Genomic DNA, 14421 nt, shown 5'->3' on the forward strand with positions numbered 1-14421 from the left:
ATGTCTTCTAAGACACAGATAAGGAGCTCTTGAAGGCCTTGAAGACAGCTGATAGAGAAAGGTTGGCACTCAGCCACCAAAAGTCACTACAAGGCTCCAGCCAGCTCATGTCACCCACTACCAAGCCATGATATTTGGCTTGACCAAATCAGAAAACCAGGTGGAGACCAAGTAGTATCTTCAAAGGTTCATGGAATTGATACTGACATAATAGTGTGAAACTTGGTTTCTTCTGTGAATGGATTTGGACTATTGCTTGTTCCAAAGTTAAGCCCCCTCCCTCTCTTCCAAATGTTTAGCAAAGTCCACCTCACATGCAAAGGCTGTGAACGAATATGTGGTGGGTGAGAAGAACTCATCCACAGGGGAACTAAAACACCTCTTAGGATAATGAATTGATTCATAAATGGAATTAATTCAGACTGAATTTTAAGTACAGAATTCCAAGGCCAAAGAACAACCAGAGAATGAAGATTCGTGTGCAGTCATAGGGAGACACTGGACTGCCTACGAGCTGAAGAAGGGCAGAGCTAGCATGCTTAATCTTACTTAGATTTTAAGGGGCTGGTTGATCCCAGCTGATATCTAGGTTACATGTACATTGATTAACTCTGCAAAGTTCAAAAGTTAATTCAGAGCAGGAAAGTGATACTCTCATAGGTTGGTGGGATGACCAGGAACCCCAAAGAAAGACTTGGCATGTTGAAGGGAAATGTGACTAGGGGACAAAACACAGCAGGCAGAGCATGCCATGCAGAGAGAAAACCCATAAAAAGCACAGAGTAAAGACTCCATGTGTCCTGACACTTGGACACAGCATGGAAGGGAATGAGGCTGGAGAAGGGCAAGACCTTGTAGGTCATACTATGAAGCTTGGACTTTGCCCTGCCCTCTAGAGATGAGGCATTAATTAAGAGGCTGAGAGCGGAGCTGAAGTTAAAAGCAGAATATCTTTTCATCTACCAGTGACACAGACTCTAGGCTTTTGGCTAAACATTTTGAAGTTCATTAATGTTAACGTCCCTGTTTGTCACGGAACTTGTATCAACCTCCAGCCTGGGAGCATATGCTGTCAGTAGCATTAGAATCCTGACTTGCTGAGAAGCTGGGTCTTGCCCACATGGAAAAGCTACAGGATCTCGACAGATGCTGCCCGCTGTGCCTGCCTTGCTAGAGCCCGGGCTGCGAGAGTGGAGCCAGACAGGTCAGCCTCATGCCATTCATAGCACTGAAGGGTCCCAACAGCTCCTCTCGGAAAAGAACTTGACCTCTCATGATCATTCCATGTTCAAAATGACAGAGGGCACAGATGGGTTCTCTGGAACACACACATCTTGCTTTTTGTTTTTTTTTAAAAAATTAAGTTTAAGGGAAGTGGTCTATGAACAAAGTAGGGAAAAACTCTTGCTGCTATTAGAGCCATGGACAGTTTCTCCAATGTGTGTGCAGAACCAAGCAGGCAGGGCAGTAAAACTGTCATTCCTTGCATATAACCTACTAGCGTGTCCCTGCTCCTCTGCTCCACGCACACTGTACGTGCTGTTGAGAAGAAAGCAGTTCTCCCCAAAACCACTTCAAAGGCTGGGAACACAGGGGCGCCCTTCCCAGGAAGGATGGCAGCTTGTGTGCACATGCTGGGGGGTGGGTGTTCATAATCAGAGATGCTTTTTGCCAGACAAGATGATTAAATGCTAAATCTCTCATTTCCACAGCATCTGCTTTTCCACAGCTAAGCAGAGAGGACTGACTACTAACTCCACAGATTCTGTTCCATGAGACAGTTGTGTAGGGATCGACGCTGAGAGGCTTGGCTAGACGTGCTCTGGTTGCTTTACCTGGGCCAGATAAACCCTAAAAGCTAACATTGCCATGTATCTGCCATTTGTGGTACACTGATTATATGCCAGGTATAATGGAATTGGAATGATTTTATTTAACTCTCATGACATTGAGAGAATCAGGAACTACTCTGTCTTACCAATAAGGAAACACAGGCTGACAGAGGCTGAATAATTTGTCCAGCCAATCGTGATGACTATATCTCCTAGCCACTGTGATTTTCTGTCTCTCAAAGGCAGAATAAGCCTACATAGCTGTGGCTCACCAGGGATACCAGTAAAACAATATGATCAAAGGCTGAAATCCATGAGGTCCATTAGCCCTGCACCAATTCCCTGCATGGGCCCCTTTCCCGCAGCCAAATTCAAGGGGGAGACTCCACACTGGGGTCAATGTTGCTGGTTCCTGTCCAGGTGTTTGGCTCTGGCAGGTGTTCAGTGTTTGCACTCCAACAAGAGACCTATTTCCAGGACTCTGAAGAAGGTGGCCTGTTCAGCCAGAAGGGGCAGAGCAGCCTCTTGGCAACCAAACTAATGCTATACTTAGTGGTGTGTAATCAGCTAAAATTCTCATCTGGATCCTACTGGACTCTGGGGTTGAGAAAGTGGTGAAAGGCAGGGCTAGAGATTTTAGGCAAATAATAAAACAAAGAACATCCCTTTATTGGCCTTATTATACCCAAAAGAAATTCTAGGTGAGGAATGTGACCTTAAAGAGAAGCCAGACCAGACCATGTGAATCCGGGGTGGGTAAGGCATGAAGATCCCTGCAGCTTCCAGCTCTTCCTTTCTTCCCACTGCCTCCTTCCATTATCTGGGAGAGATAACAAACCATGCATGGGCTGGGCATGTGCTTCCAATTAGATATCTTCCCAGCTAGCTCCTGTTTCCTTTATCTTTCAGAGCTGAGCACATCGTGGGAACAGACACTAGATTTCAGGTTTCCTCCAAGCCCGCCCCTCCCCTCTCCTTTCATATGCATGTGCATTTGCATGACTCTCTGGAATTAACTGGGAACAGCCTGCCAGAGCAGTGGTGTCTGCGCTAAAGCCTCCTGCTATTCAGCAGCGAAAGCAGTCACAAACAGGTTCCCTCCTGCCCCAGGAACTAAGTGTGGGTAACAGGCTGATGTCCTGTAACCATATGGTTTCTCCCTCACTAGCCAGGCAGATCCTGGATTGGGTCTCCCCACAGGGAAGCTTTTCAGAAAAGAAAACTCTGGTTAGAAGAGGCACCTGGAGCTGGCAAAGTAGGGCAGTTAGCTCAATATGGATTTGAACATGAATGAATGAAGACAGCTACAAAGGGTAGCTCTCCCTTTACTTTTAAATGAGAGTTCAGTGAGAAGTCAACACAAGACACTAGTCATAGCACTGGAGGAGAATCCACCCCAGCAGTGATTTCTGTTTGGATGCTACAAGAGCAATGTGAAGAAAAAAGCCAAGAGTAGCAGTTTATCAGTTTCCACAACCACACAAAACACCAGAACATAAGAGAATGAAGGAGGGAGTGGTATAGCACAGGGGTTCAACTGAGGGTTCTGAGGTGAAGGCATCAGGTTCTAATCCTCATTCTTCCACTTTCTGTGTGACTTTTGGCATATTACCCAACATTCTAAATTTTAGTTTTCGTCATCTGTAAAACAGAGATAATGACATGAACTACCTCATGAAGATGTGAGGATTAAATAAGATAATGCATTCCAACTGGTGAATTAAAATAACAGTAGATATAACAATGTAACTGGCTTTTCCCATACCCCAGAAAGCATCCTAGGATTCAGGATGGGATGCAGCAGGGAGGGAGGTCAAAGTCTGAATCTGAGAGAACTAGTTAGTGAGCAAACCTATTTTGCTCCCTGGTAAGCCAGGGCATCCCAAAACAAAAACAAGACAGAGATGCCCTGCTGTTTTCTATTCATGCTTCAGATCTTTATAACTCAAGAGAAAACAAATCCCACACTAGTAATTTTTAGCAGCAAAAACAACAAAAAGCACAGCACACATGAATGAGATGCAGGTGAGGACAGATTAGCGCCAGGACAAAGCAAGAAAGAAATTCGTCATTAAATTGTCACAAAAACTACCTAGAAACTCACCTTTCTCTAAATCTGAATAGACTCTGGTGACCAAACAGTCAAAGGCAAAAATGAAATGAGCAGCATATACACCTCCAACTAACTCTCATGCTGTCAGTCACACATCTCTCTCTCTCACACACACACACACACACACACACACACACACACACAAACAATCCCACAGTCACTTTCCAAACTCGCCACCATTGGATCATTAGCCAAAGCATGTTTGGTTTTCTGGAACTGCAAACATGAAACGGGGAGAGGACTCAAAAGGAAAGTCAGCCAGCACAGAAGGAACAAAGGAACAGTGGTTTGGGTTTAAACCATGCTTTGCAGGACACAGAGAAAGTCTAACCTAGAGATCTTTTTCTGACCCAGAGTGAAGCGGATGATTTTGCTCTGAGATGAGTCCTTGGATGAGGCACTGCGTGATAGGGAAGAAAAGAGTGGAACAGATGAGTGAGGAGAGAAAAGATACATTAGACACACAAACCTTAAGAGCCTAGCACAAGGAGGCTTTTTCCCCTCCACACACTTTTTTCCTTCTACGTCCAACTTCACTGATACAATATATTTCCAATATGAAGAAAGTGCAACCAAAACTATTTAAGAACTTTTATGCTTCCCCCCTTAAATACCAATATCTTTCCTGCTTCCAGTCAGCACAGGTTTTCTTCATACCTTTCTAAAATTAAAAGATGTTTAAGGTATAAAGTATTTACAAGGCATAAAATAAAGATGCTTAGGTAAAATATTACTTTATACATTTCTGAAACATTGAGATGTATCTATTTCATAGGCGTGTTCAACTGGGGTACTTCTCAGGTACATAACCTCAACAGTCCATAAAGTGGATCCCAAACAAAGGTCTAGGTGCTGTAAATTTTGCTGGTCTTAGAAATATTTGCTTTTACTGCTATAGAAATGACCACTTAAAGCCTGATGAAATTTTGAATTCTGGTGGCTTTTTTTTTGGACCATAAATTTGTACATATGAATAACCTTGGTTAGGCTTAATAGAAGAACAATTTGAAGTTATTTACTGCCTTCTGAATCATAGAAGTATTTCTCTTTCTTATATTCATGTATCTTGTACCATGATCATAAAAGGGTCTGAAGTGAGAAATACAGTGTTGGTTTCAGTGTTCTTACAAAATGAAGAGAGAGAAAAGAATGGAGAGAAAAAAAAAAAGTACTTTTCTAGGTTTTTTTCCTAAATAACTGAATATTGATCATAGGTAAGGTAGACACAGATAGAGAGAAATGTGAGTCTTGGAGACTGTTCTAGACGCTAGATGGGTGAGGAACTTCATGGGGTGATACGTGGTTCAAGTTCTCGGCCACCATGTAAATTGTGAGAGTTGCTGAGGGGAAGAGGCAGAGTGAGTCTCCACAAGGGTGCCACAGAGGAGGGCTCTGAAACCTTCCTGCCAATTTCCTGGACTTCCTTTGCAACCCTCCACAACCCCTTCATTAGCCAACTTCATGGAAAGCTGCCAAGTTGTAATGCTCACCCCCCCCCAAAGAAGTACTGGACTTACATGGCTTCAAAATGGTGCCGAGGCAGGGTTCTAACAGGAGGCCCAAACAAACCCGGCATCTGGGACTCCCATCAACATCGGACACCAGTGATCAAGGGTCTGGTCATTTCCACTGGGCCTGGGTTATCAAAGCTAGAATCTGGGGCTAGCAATACAATGGCACTGAGCCAGAGATGGATCACATCATTCTTAAACTTATAGCTAGAGTGTTAGCATGGGATCTCACATCACTAGACCTTGAGAACAAGATTATCCTGTGGGAGGAGCAGTAGAAATTATCCATACAAAATGGACAAAACCAGCCATCTGCAGACACAACCCAAACCGGACAAGATAAAGGTGTAAATGATGATACACAGCTACCGGGGGGCCCCACTCTAAAGTCACCATTCTGTAGCATCAGAAAGTCAGATTGGCAGGAAACACTGTGCAGCTAGAATGAATGAATGCTCAGGGTCTGGGGTTGTGGCTCAGCAGTAGAGCGCTCGCCTAGCATGTGCAAGGTGCTGGGTTCAATCCTCAGCACCACATAAAAATAAATAAATAAATAAAATAAAGGTATTGTGTCCAACTACAACTAAAACCAAAATATTTAAAAAAAAATGAATGCACAAACCTGGCTTAAGTGAGTTTGGCTTGTCTTTAGACAAAGCATTTAGTACCAGGACTTTTTTTTTTTTTTTCCTTATAGGGAGATGGGTGCTGACTAGAACATCTGGTTCTAGTAAGAAAACAAACACCTATCATGGAAATGATGCTTTAGGGTAGCATGGCTCAGTGACCCAAAACTGTGTGTCTGAACACATGTTCCTTGGAACCCTATACAGTGAGATGCTTTATAAAAATAGATGCTTCTTTTCACATCACCTTCTGCAGGTTTACAATGCACACCTGCTCCTCTTCCAGCCTTCCTCATCTCAATAAATAATACCACCACTTAGCTAATTGCTTGAGTCAGAAATCTAGGCTTCACCTGGGATTCCTCTTTCTCTCACTCCAGAGAAGGAATCTGTTTCCAGGCCTCTAGGCTCAAACTCCAAAATATCCTGCATGCGTCCATCTCCACACCTGTCCCACCAGCTTTATCTTAGCCACTATCCTCTCCCAGACTGCAGAAGCTTCTTAATTGGAATCCTTTCTTCCATTCTAGCCCATCTACCATTATAGTCTCCAAAAAGAAGCAATGGTGATTTAAAAAAAAAAACAAAAAACTGTAAATCCAATCAAGTCTTTCTCATACTCAAGACCACCCCCATGTCTTCCTGTTATCCTTAGAGTACTCAAAACTCAAAACCCATGTTTGACAGCAAGTACTTTGTGACCTGTCCTCAGTGGCATAACTCTCTTCCCTGGAAATGGTAGCGGCCTTCTTTGCTTTCAGGTTCCTCAGAGAGACCCTCCCATCAACTTAACCTAAATGAGTGACCCAGCACCTCCAAATCCCATCACTCACCACTGCCTGACATTTTCCTCCATTAATTCGCCCGTTTTTTCAGCCTCCTTTGGTAGCATGCAGGGAGCAGGTACCTTGCCTGTCTCACTCATCCTGACTCCCATGTGCCTAGAACAGTGCTGGGCACATAGAAGGCTTTGCAGTAACTAAATACAAGAATGCACATTGGCAGTTTCAAGGATCTGAGCAGACTTGCAATAACAGTTGTAACACCCTAAATGTTATCTCCCCATTTCTACCCCCACAGAATCCTTCCCTCGTAATACAACTCAAGTGAACACCCTAGGAAGTAAATAAACTCTACAGAATGCAGTTTGGGAAATGATGCCCTGATCTTTTAAGTCATCCAATGCCAAGGAACCTCTGCCCAGGGAAGAGCTTCTATGCGGGCAGGTCTCCAGGGAAAGTGGGTAGTGCCTGGCTGCATGGCTGTCTGTTCCTCATTGCTATTCCAGGCATCTCTCCTATCCCACGAATTTCCATAATGGATATAATTAGATAATTATTTAGGGGGCCTGATTCACATTACACCCATCACTGCTGGTCTGAACAGCCTCACAAGTGGGAAATCACACTTTTCGTGAGAAAAAAAGCTGTAACTATCCATAAGGCTGCCAGACTTGAGCAGCTTTGGGTTTTGCCCAACTACCACAGGTGACAAAGGGTATCAAGGTGTTTGAGAAGCCTTATGAGTATCAATGCTGGATTCTGGGACACTGGAAAGAAAAGGCATTACTTTGTGGCACACATTAGATAAAATCTAGCAATCACTTTGATCAGTGACATCAGGTTTTAAAGCTAAAGATTGACAGAAAAGAAAACAATTATTATGAGCTTTTCTGCCGAACTTTATCATAAGCCAAGAACTTTCTAGTTCCTAACCCTCTACTTTTATTCTGCCATTAAAACAAATGATTAGCTGGGAGCAGTGGTGTACACTTGTAATCCCAGCTACTGGGAAGGCCAAGGCAGAAGGATCTAAAATTTGGGACTAGGCTCAGCAACTTAACAAGGCCAATTCAAAATAAAAAAAATTAAAAGGGCTGGGGATGTAGCTCCATGGTAAAGTACCCTTGGGTTCAATTTCTAGTACCAGGGTGAAAAAATGATTTGCATGGCAATCTTCTGCAGAGTTGTTTAGGAATGCAACTATTCCCACTGTAGTAGAGGAGACAGTCACTACAGAGGCATGCCTCCTGTGCACTGCTCTGTGGTGAGTAGGAGTGGCAAGCATCAGTCCCTCTGGGAAGGTTGGCCAAGTCCAGGTACTAATCCTTCAGGGATCAAGCCTGTACAATATGATTTTTCCCTAGGTTCAACATAATACAGCTCCCACCATGTAAGTTCAAGACAACCCAGTCACATTCATGGTTACTACCGATGGGGGACACCACTCCACTTAGGGAAGATGGCTGGCTACTCCCGGGCTAACACCTGCCACCTTTCTTTGGCATGTTTTTTCCCTCTCTGCTCTGGAAAAGTGGAGGTATCTGTTATAACAGAACTTTTAAGTAAAATGACTTAGCTGTCCCACTCCAAAATCCTTACTCTGCTTTACCCAGTCATCCTCCTTTCAAAAGCATGGCTGTGTCTCTCTCATCTGTTCAATAAATTACTCCAACTTTGAGCATTCATCTTGTAGGCCAACACCCAGAAGGGGTTTGAAGTCTATTTTAGGGGCTGTTTATAACATATGAGCATGTGTGTAATGGGCCTGAGTCATGGCAGGAGCAGCTAATTAGTGTTGGCTGCTGGCAATGCTGACCTATAAAAGTACACATCTCTGCCAGGCACAGGAGGAGGTCCCTTGCATCCACTTCCAAGGTCGTGTGAATTCCTAACTACCAGTAGCACTTAACATTGAAGAAGCTTGAATGAAAACCATAGACGATACAAATTATAATTTAGGGTGCAAAGAACATCCGAAAAACAGGCATTTCGGCCAGCAAGGAAGGAGCCCCACCTGGACTGCATTTCGGCTTGTGCTTTTGAGGGCTGATGTGGCGCTGGCTGGTGAGGCTGGCACGGGGCTTGGGGAGTGGCTGGCACCTGTTGCTGAGGAGTGCCAGCCTGGCACTGGGAGGGGCCCCCTGCCACCTGAGACCCAGCAGGCGGCAGAGGGGAGGAGAGGTGCTGCTTCTGGGGCTGCTGCTGTTGTTGCTTGTAGCGAGAGAGGCTGAAGAAGAGGCCTAGAATGGCCTTGAGGTTCCCATTCCTGATTTCTGCAAGACAATAAAGAGACTCTTGTCAGCTGTTGGAGTCCTTTCTTTTTCCCACTCAATGGGCCGCTTCAGCCCTCACAGGAGTTTAATTCCTAGAGGATATGACAGACTTCCTGAACACTTAATTGGGATCACAGTCAATTAAATGCAGGCCAAAACCACAAAGAAATTAGCTTATTCTCCCCTCTGGGATTAGAGTGGATACACCAGGCAAGTCGAGACTGGATGTCTGGCAAGTGCCAAGAGGAAATTCTCAGTAAGGACACCACTGAAAAGCAGGCTTCCCCAGCAAGACTGTGCTTGTTCTGCAGGCAAAGCGGCCGATCCTGGACAGAGGCACTCTCTGGCACTCTGAGAGACGCACTGGTCTGGCCTGCTCTGCCAAGTTCATGTTCCAAGCCTCGAGCCACACCACGCGTGCCAAGTGGCCACCATCCCACTCCCAAATCCTCACTCTGCTTTACCCACTCATCCTTCTTTCAGATACACGGCTCTGCCTCTCCTGTCCATCGGATAAATAACTGTAATTTGGGATGGGTGTAGGGACAGACTATAAAGACTGGCTTCCATGAGGAACTCATACAAAATATCATATTAAAAAAAATTAGAACAGAGTGGGAAGCATACTTCTGTTATTCCAGACAGTAATTTTTAGGATGTTAAGATGCCTTTGCCTCAAGGCATGCATAAAGAGTTGTGGAGAAGAATAAAACATTTATTCGCAGGCAGAGGTTATGGATCGCCAGGGTTTCTCCATGAGCCGTTCCTCCTTTTATGCAGTATTTTAACACCAAATGCTGAAAGCAAGAAGCTAAACTGACCCTGAGGAGTAAGGTACCAGGGCCACCCACAAGGAGGGACAAGGGGAGACTTGTGGGGGAAACAAACCCGGACCCCTCTGCTTCGCTGCAGCCCTGGACTGGATTTCTTCCCAAAAGGGCAAGGGGCAAAGAAGGACACACACAAAGGAAGCTCTGGGGCCTTGCTAGAGAGCTGGGGGGTGCACACCCTGCTTAGCACTGAGCTGGGGAAAGGCTACTCATGAAGAAACAGTGCTTTCTCCAGGGCCAGTGGAGAGGCAGAGATGTGAATGGAGTCCCTTCTGAACAAGCCCTGTCCCCTGCACAGGAGGAAGAGCAGCCTGCCAGGGCATTGGTCCTGGTGTGATCTGCTGTTAGGCCAGAACTAACTACTTTCTGCTGGAGTATCCTTTTCTCCAGGCACTGGAGAAACTGACAGGACCCACCTCTGGAATCCAGCCTTCACACAGTACGTTGAGAGCCAGCAGGTTCTGATCACAGAACAGAGCCCACAGGAATACAACAGTCAGAAAACCTAAGCCATGAGTTCCAATCTGCACTCTATCAATCTCTTGCTGTGCCACCTGGGGCAAGTCACTTAATCTCTCTGGGTCTCAGGAAAATGAAAACATCAACACCACCCAAGCCACCATACAAGGTTGTTTTGCATATCAAATGAGAATATATGTGTGAAAGTGCACCCTTTACAGTGAAGGACTTTGCTGCTCTTAGATACCTTATGTAAACAAAAGCCCCGGAATCCTGAATAAGATTATCATACAGCTCCAGGTTTGATGGAGACTCACATGAAGAAGTCACACACCTGTAGCCACCTGGGTGGACAGTGACAGGAGTGAGGGGAAAAGGTGAAATAAGCCAACCATGTTCTGGCCTGCAGTTTTGCACCTAGGAAGAAATTTGGGGAAACAGACAATTTTCTCTCAAAACTGAAATCACTGGAGACAGAACATAATGCTAATCATGGGGAGAGAGGCAGCCTGGGTTGCCTTTTACAGTGATCAGGTTGCTGCATGGTTTATACCAAGCACCATTACTAGTAAGAATGTGCCAGGCTGACCTCTTCCCATGCACCATCTCCCTTAATCCTGGCCACCTGAGAACTAGGTCATGCTACCCTTATTTTGTTTATAGGGAAGTAGAAGTTCAGAAAGGTTTTATGACCTTTTCAAGGTAATGAATTCTGGAGCTGGGGCCTAAATCCAGGTATTTCCAGCTCCAAGTCTGGTATCCTGACATGGTCTAACTTGGCTTACATGTATACCCAGTCTGTGTGATGAATTTAAAAGGAGAACAGATAATATTCTATTTATTAAGCTAGCTCTTAGGCATATAAGTATTCTTTATTCTTCTGGTGTGTCAAACATCCCAGAACATATTTTATATGTTGTTGGACATTTATTTATTTATTTTTATGTGGTGCTAAGGATCAAATCCAGTGCCTCGCATGTGCTAGACGGACACTCTACTGCTGAGCCACAACCCCAGCCCCTCTGAACATATTTTTTGAAACTATGTAAGAAAACAAAGAGGAGAGGGACTTATCCATAGGCTCAGGGCTGCCCACTGTGAAAAATCAGTACATCCCTGTCAGCACCCCCATAAAACACCAGCCAACCCCACTGCAGAAGATGGGGCCGGTGCTGTCTCTGTCTCTAGCTACTGTGGTCATCAAACCATTCACTGCTCATACCGGTTTGTACCATTGTTCCTTAAAGCATGTTTAGCTGTCAAAGAGTATAATTTTCCTCTGGCAAATCCTCTTTTTCTTAGGGGATAGCACTATCACAAAGAGCAGTGATTTTCTTGGAGCCAGAAAAATCTGGGGTCAAATCTCTATAGTCTATTTGCAGACTTTGATTTGTTGCAAGATTCAGTCTCTCTGGGCTTCAGTTTTTCTCTCCTGTAAAGTAAGCGTATGTCGCATCGCGCTTTCCTATGGGGCTCTTAGGAGAACTAAGTGAAGGTGGAAGGAGAAAAATGAGTGCAAAGCAATTGGGACCTTGCTTGACTCAAATTCACATTTGGCTCAGAAAATATGGCCCCCCTACCTGCAGCCTCCTCAGAAACCCATTCAGGGCTCTCTACCCAAACAAAGCCCAAGAAGAGGATCGCTCCCTTCTCTCTCTAGGCCAGTCACTGGTATCTGGAAGGAAATCAGTTATGAATAATCTCATATTAGAGAAAATGCAATGGTGACTTTCTTTCTGATATTTAAAACAGCTTTATGAAGGTATTATATAATATGTATCAATAAAGTTAGGTGTTCAACTCAGTGTTTTTTAAGTAAATTTAATAAATTTACTTACATTTAATAAATTTAGTTTTGGGATATTTCTATCACCCAGAAAGATTCCTTATACTCAATTGCAATTGATTCCCAAACCCACTTCTAGGCATCCACAAATACACTGTTTCTACAAATTTGTCTTTTTTTGGATATTTTATGTAAATAGCATCATGTAATATGCAGTTTTTTTTTGCATCTGGCTTCTTTCATTTCACATCATGTTTTAAAGGTTGGACTATGTTAGAGAATTTATCAGTTTCTTTACATTGCTGAGAAGCATCTCATCATATGGATAGGCCATATTTTGTTTACTTATCCCACTGATGATGGACATTTGGATTGTTTCTTTTTATTTATTTTTTAGATCACAAAAAAAAAAAAATCAAGAGTGGTGGATGCTCTAAAAGTCCAGAGTCTAAACCATGGGTGGTCTACAACAGACAGTATCCAAAATAGCTAGAACTGTGTTCCTTCCACATTTCCAAGGTATTTGTCTGCGTTCCACAAGGCCTGGTGAGCCAGCTCCATAGAGAAGTCTAAAAACAAAATCTGCAAGCCCACAAGAATGTTTCCCTCATGGCCCTTCCCAAGGTGTGGGAAAAGGACTATCATTTAGTGTCTGATCCACACACCGCACCTTCTAGACTTCCTTCCTTCTAGAAGGAATATACACAGACCTAAGTTGTTAGGCTATCGGTGACTTGTCCAAGGGGACCCTAGCTAACTGAACACTGGAATCCTGCTCTTCCTCTTCCTGCAGCCACCCTCATGCAAACTGGAGGACAAACTGCACAGGTCATAGTCCCATTCTGTTAGAATGTTCCATCGCCTGGTGCCCACGTTCTTTGGTTTCTGGCTGATCTCTTTGTCCCCACTGGCTGGTTCTAATCTGCGGAGATGCTGTAGGTAACATCGGGCATGATGGGAAGTGAAACAGAGACGTTATTGTCTTTCAACATTTTTTAAGAAAAACCTCAGGCCTGGTTTCCAAAGTAATAGAATAATCCAATACCAAGAAACTTGCTCTAGCGAGTAGAATGATTTGAAGCCAAAAGTCGGGCTGCTCTGCAGCAGATCACAGGGGTGCAGGACTCCTATTTGATTCCCCACTGCTAGAACTGTGTGAGGCTCCCTGACTCACAGGGGACTGTGGTTCCTATGGTCTGTTCCTGAAGATGGATGGGCTACATAACTGACATGGGCCACCTCCCTTTCCACCCACTCCTGTGGCCCTTTGGGTCCTGCCCACAAGCCTGCCAACTGTGCTCGTCACAGGGGAGGAGGGATGAGAAGGTGGGGGGCAGAGCTTCTGGGGCCACTGGGACAGAGGAACAAAAATAGTCCACTGTGTGCCCACTCAGTTGATGTGGGCAGGAGAAATGGGAACATTCCACCTGCTTCCTTTACCCAATAGGTCCAGTGAATGCCCCTACTGTCTGGCTCAGGATGAAAGGAGGAGCAAGCTCAGTCTCTAGTCTCTGGCCATCAGGAGAGAGTTGATCGAGTCAGTGACAGATTTCCCTTCAAAAGCACATGCTCCTCCAGAGTCACCTGCATGGATCTTCCTGCCTCCATTTCTACAATCTGCTAGTTTGATAAAGAACCAACCCTTTGCCTCCATGTCCCATCTGCTGACTAGGCTTCCCTTCACCTCACTTTTTCTGCCTGGCAAATGAGCACTCATTCCAGAACATCCAGGGAAATATCACCCCTTTTGTGAAGCCCCCCCTGGCTGTCCCAGGTGCAGCTGACCTGCCTTCCCTTGGCCACCAGTGAATCCTGTAGCTAGCAGAGCTCTCTTATTAACTGAGATCAAGGTAGTTTTATACAATGGAATTATCAGTGACCCTCAGTACCTAATACTGTGCCTGGTATATAGGATGCACCCAGAAAATACAAAAGAATGTGCACTACTCTGGACCTCTGCTTCTCCACTGAAGGAGGTTGGGGGTTCAGGGTCAAGTAGTACTCAAAGCCCAGGTGATCTCAAAAATGGCCAAAGATGAGGGTCATTCTTCCTCCCAGGGGCAGGTTGACAGACAGCTGTGACAAGTGGAGTTCCTGTCAGGAAGGATTAGAGGGTGGATCTTGAACATCACCTCAGGGAAGGAGAGGTCTAAGCCCATAGGACCCTGGCAAGGCTCTAAGAGCACAGAGATGTGTCTGAGCTTCAAGC

The 14421-nt window shown here is 44.7% G+C and overlaps 1 protein-coding gene across 12 annotated transcripts in view; it reads right to left on the minus strand.

Annotated features, from left to right (window-relative positions):
- Positions 1-14421, minus strand: part of Nav2 (neuron navigator 2) — a 689076-nt gene that overhangs the window by 206778 nt on the left and 467877 nt on the right. For 11 of the 12 annotated variants that reach the window (XR_013437711.1, XM_078046352.1, XM_078046349.1 and 8 more), the window contains exons 5-6: positions 8879-9137; positions 4277-4345 (exon numbers count right to left, since the gene is read on the minus strand). Coding sequence is in view for 11 of the 12 variants with exons in the window: in XM_078046352.1 (XP_077902478.1) it covers positions 4277-4345; positions 8879-9137 (328 nt within the window). In the remaining variant the exon portion in view is untranslated. The remainder of the gene's footprint in view (positions 1-4276; positions 4346-8878; positions 9138-14421) is intronic. The other variant, XM_005335950.5, reaches the window with a different exon arrangement.

Source organism: Ictidomys tridecemlineatus, chromosome 4 (assembly GCF_052094955.1).
Source record: "Ictidomys tridecemlineatus isolate mIctTri1 chromosome 4, mIctTri1.hap1, whole genome shotgun sequence".
NCBI lineage: Eukaryota > Metazoa > Chordata > Mammalia > Rodentia > Sciuridae > Ictidomys > Ictidomys tridecemlineatus.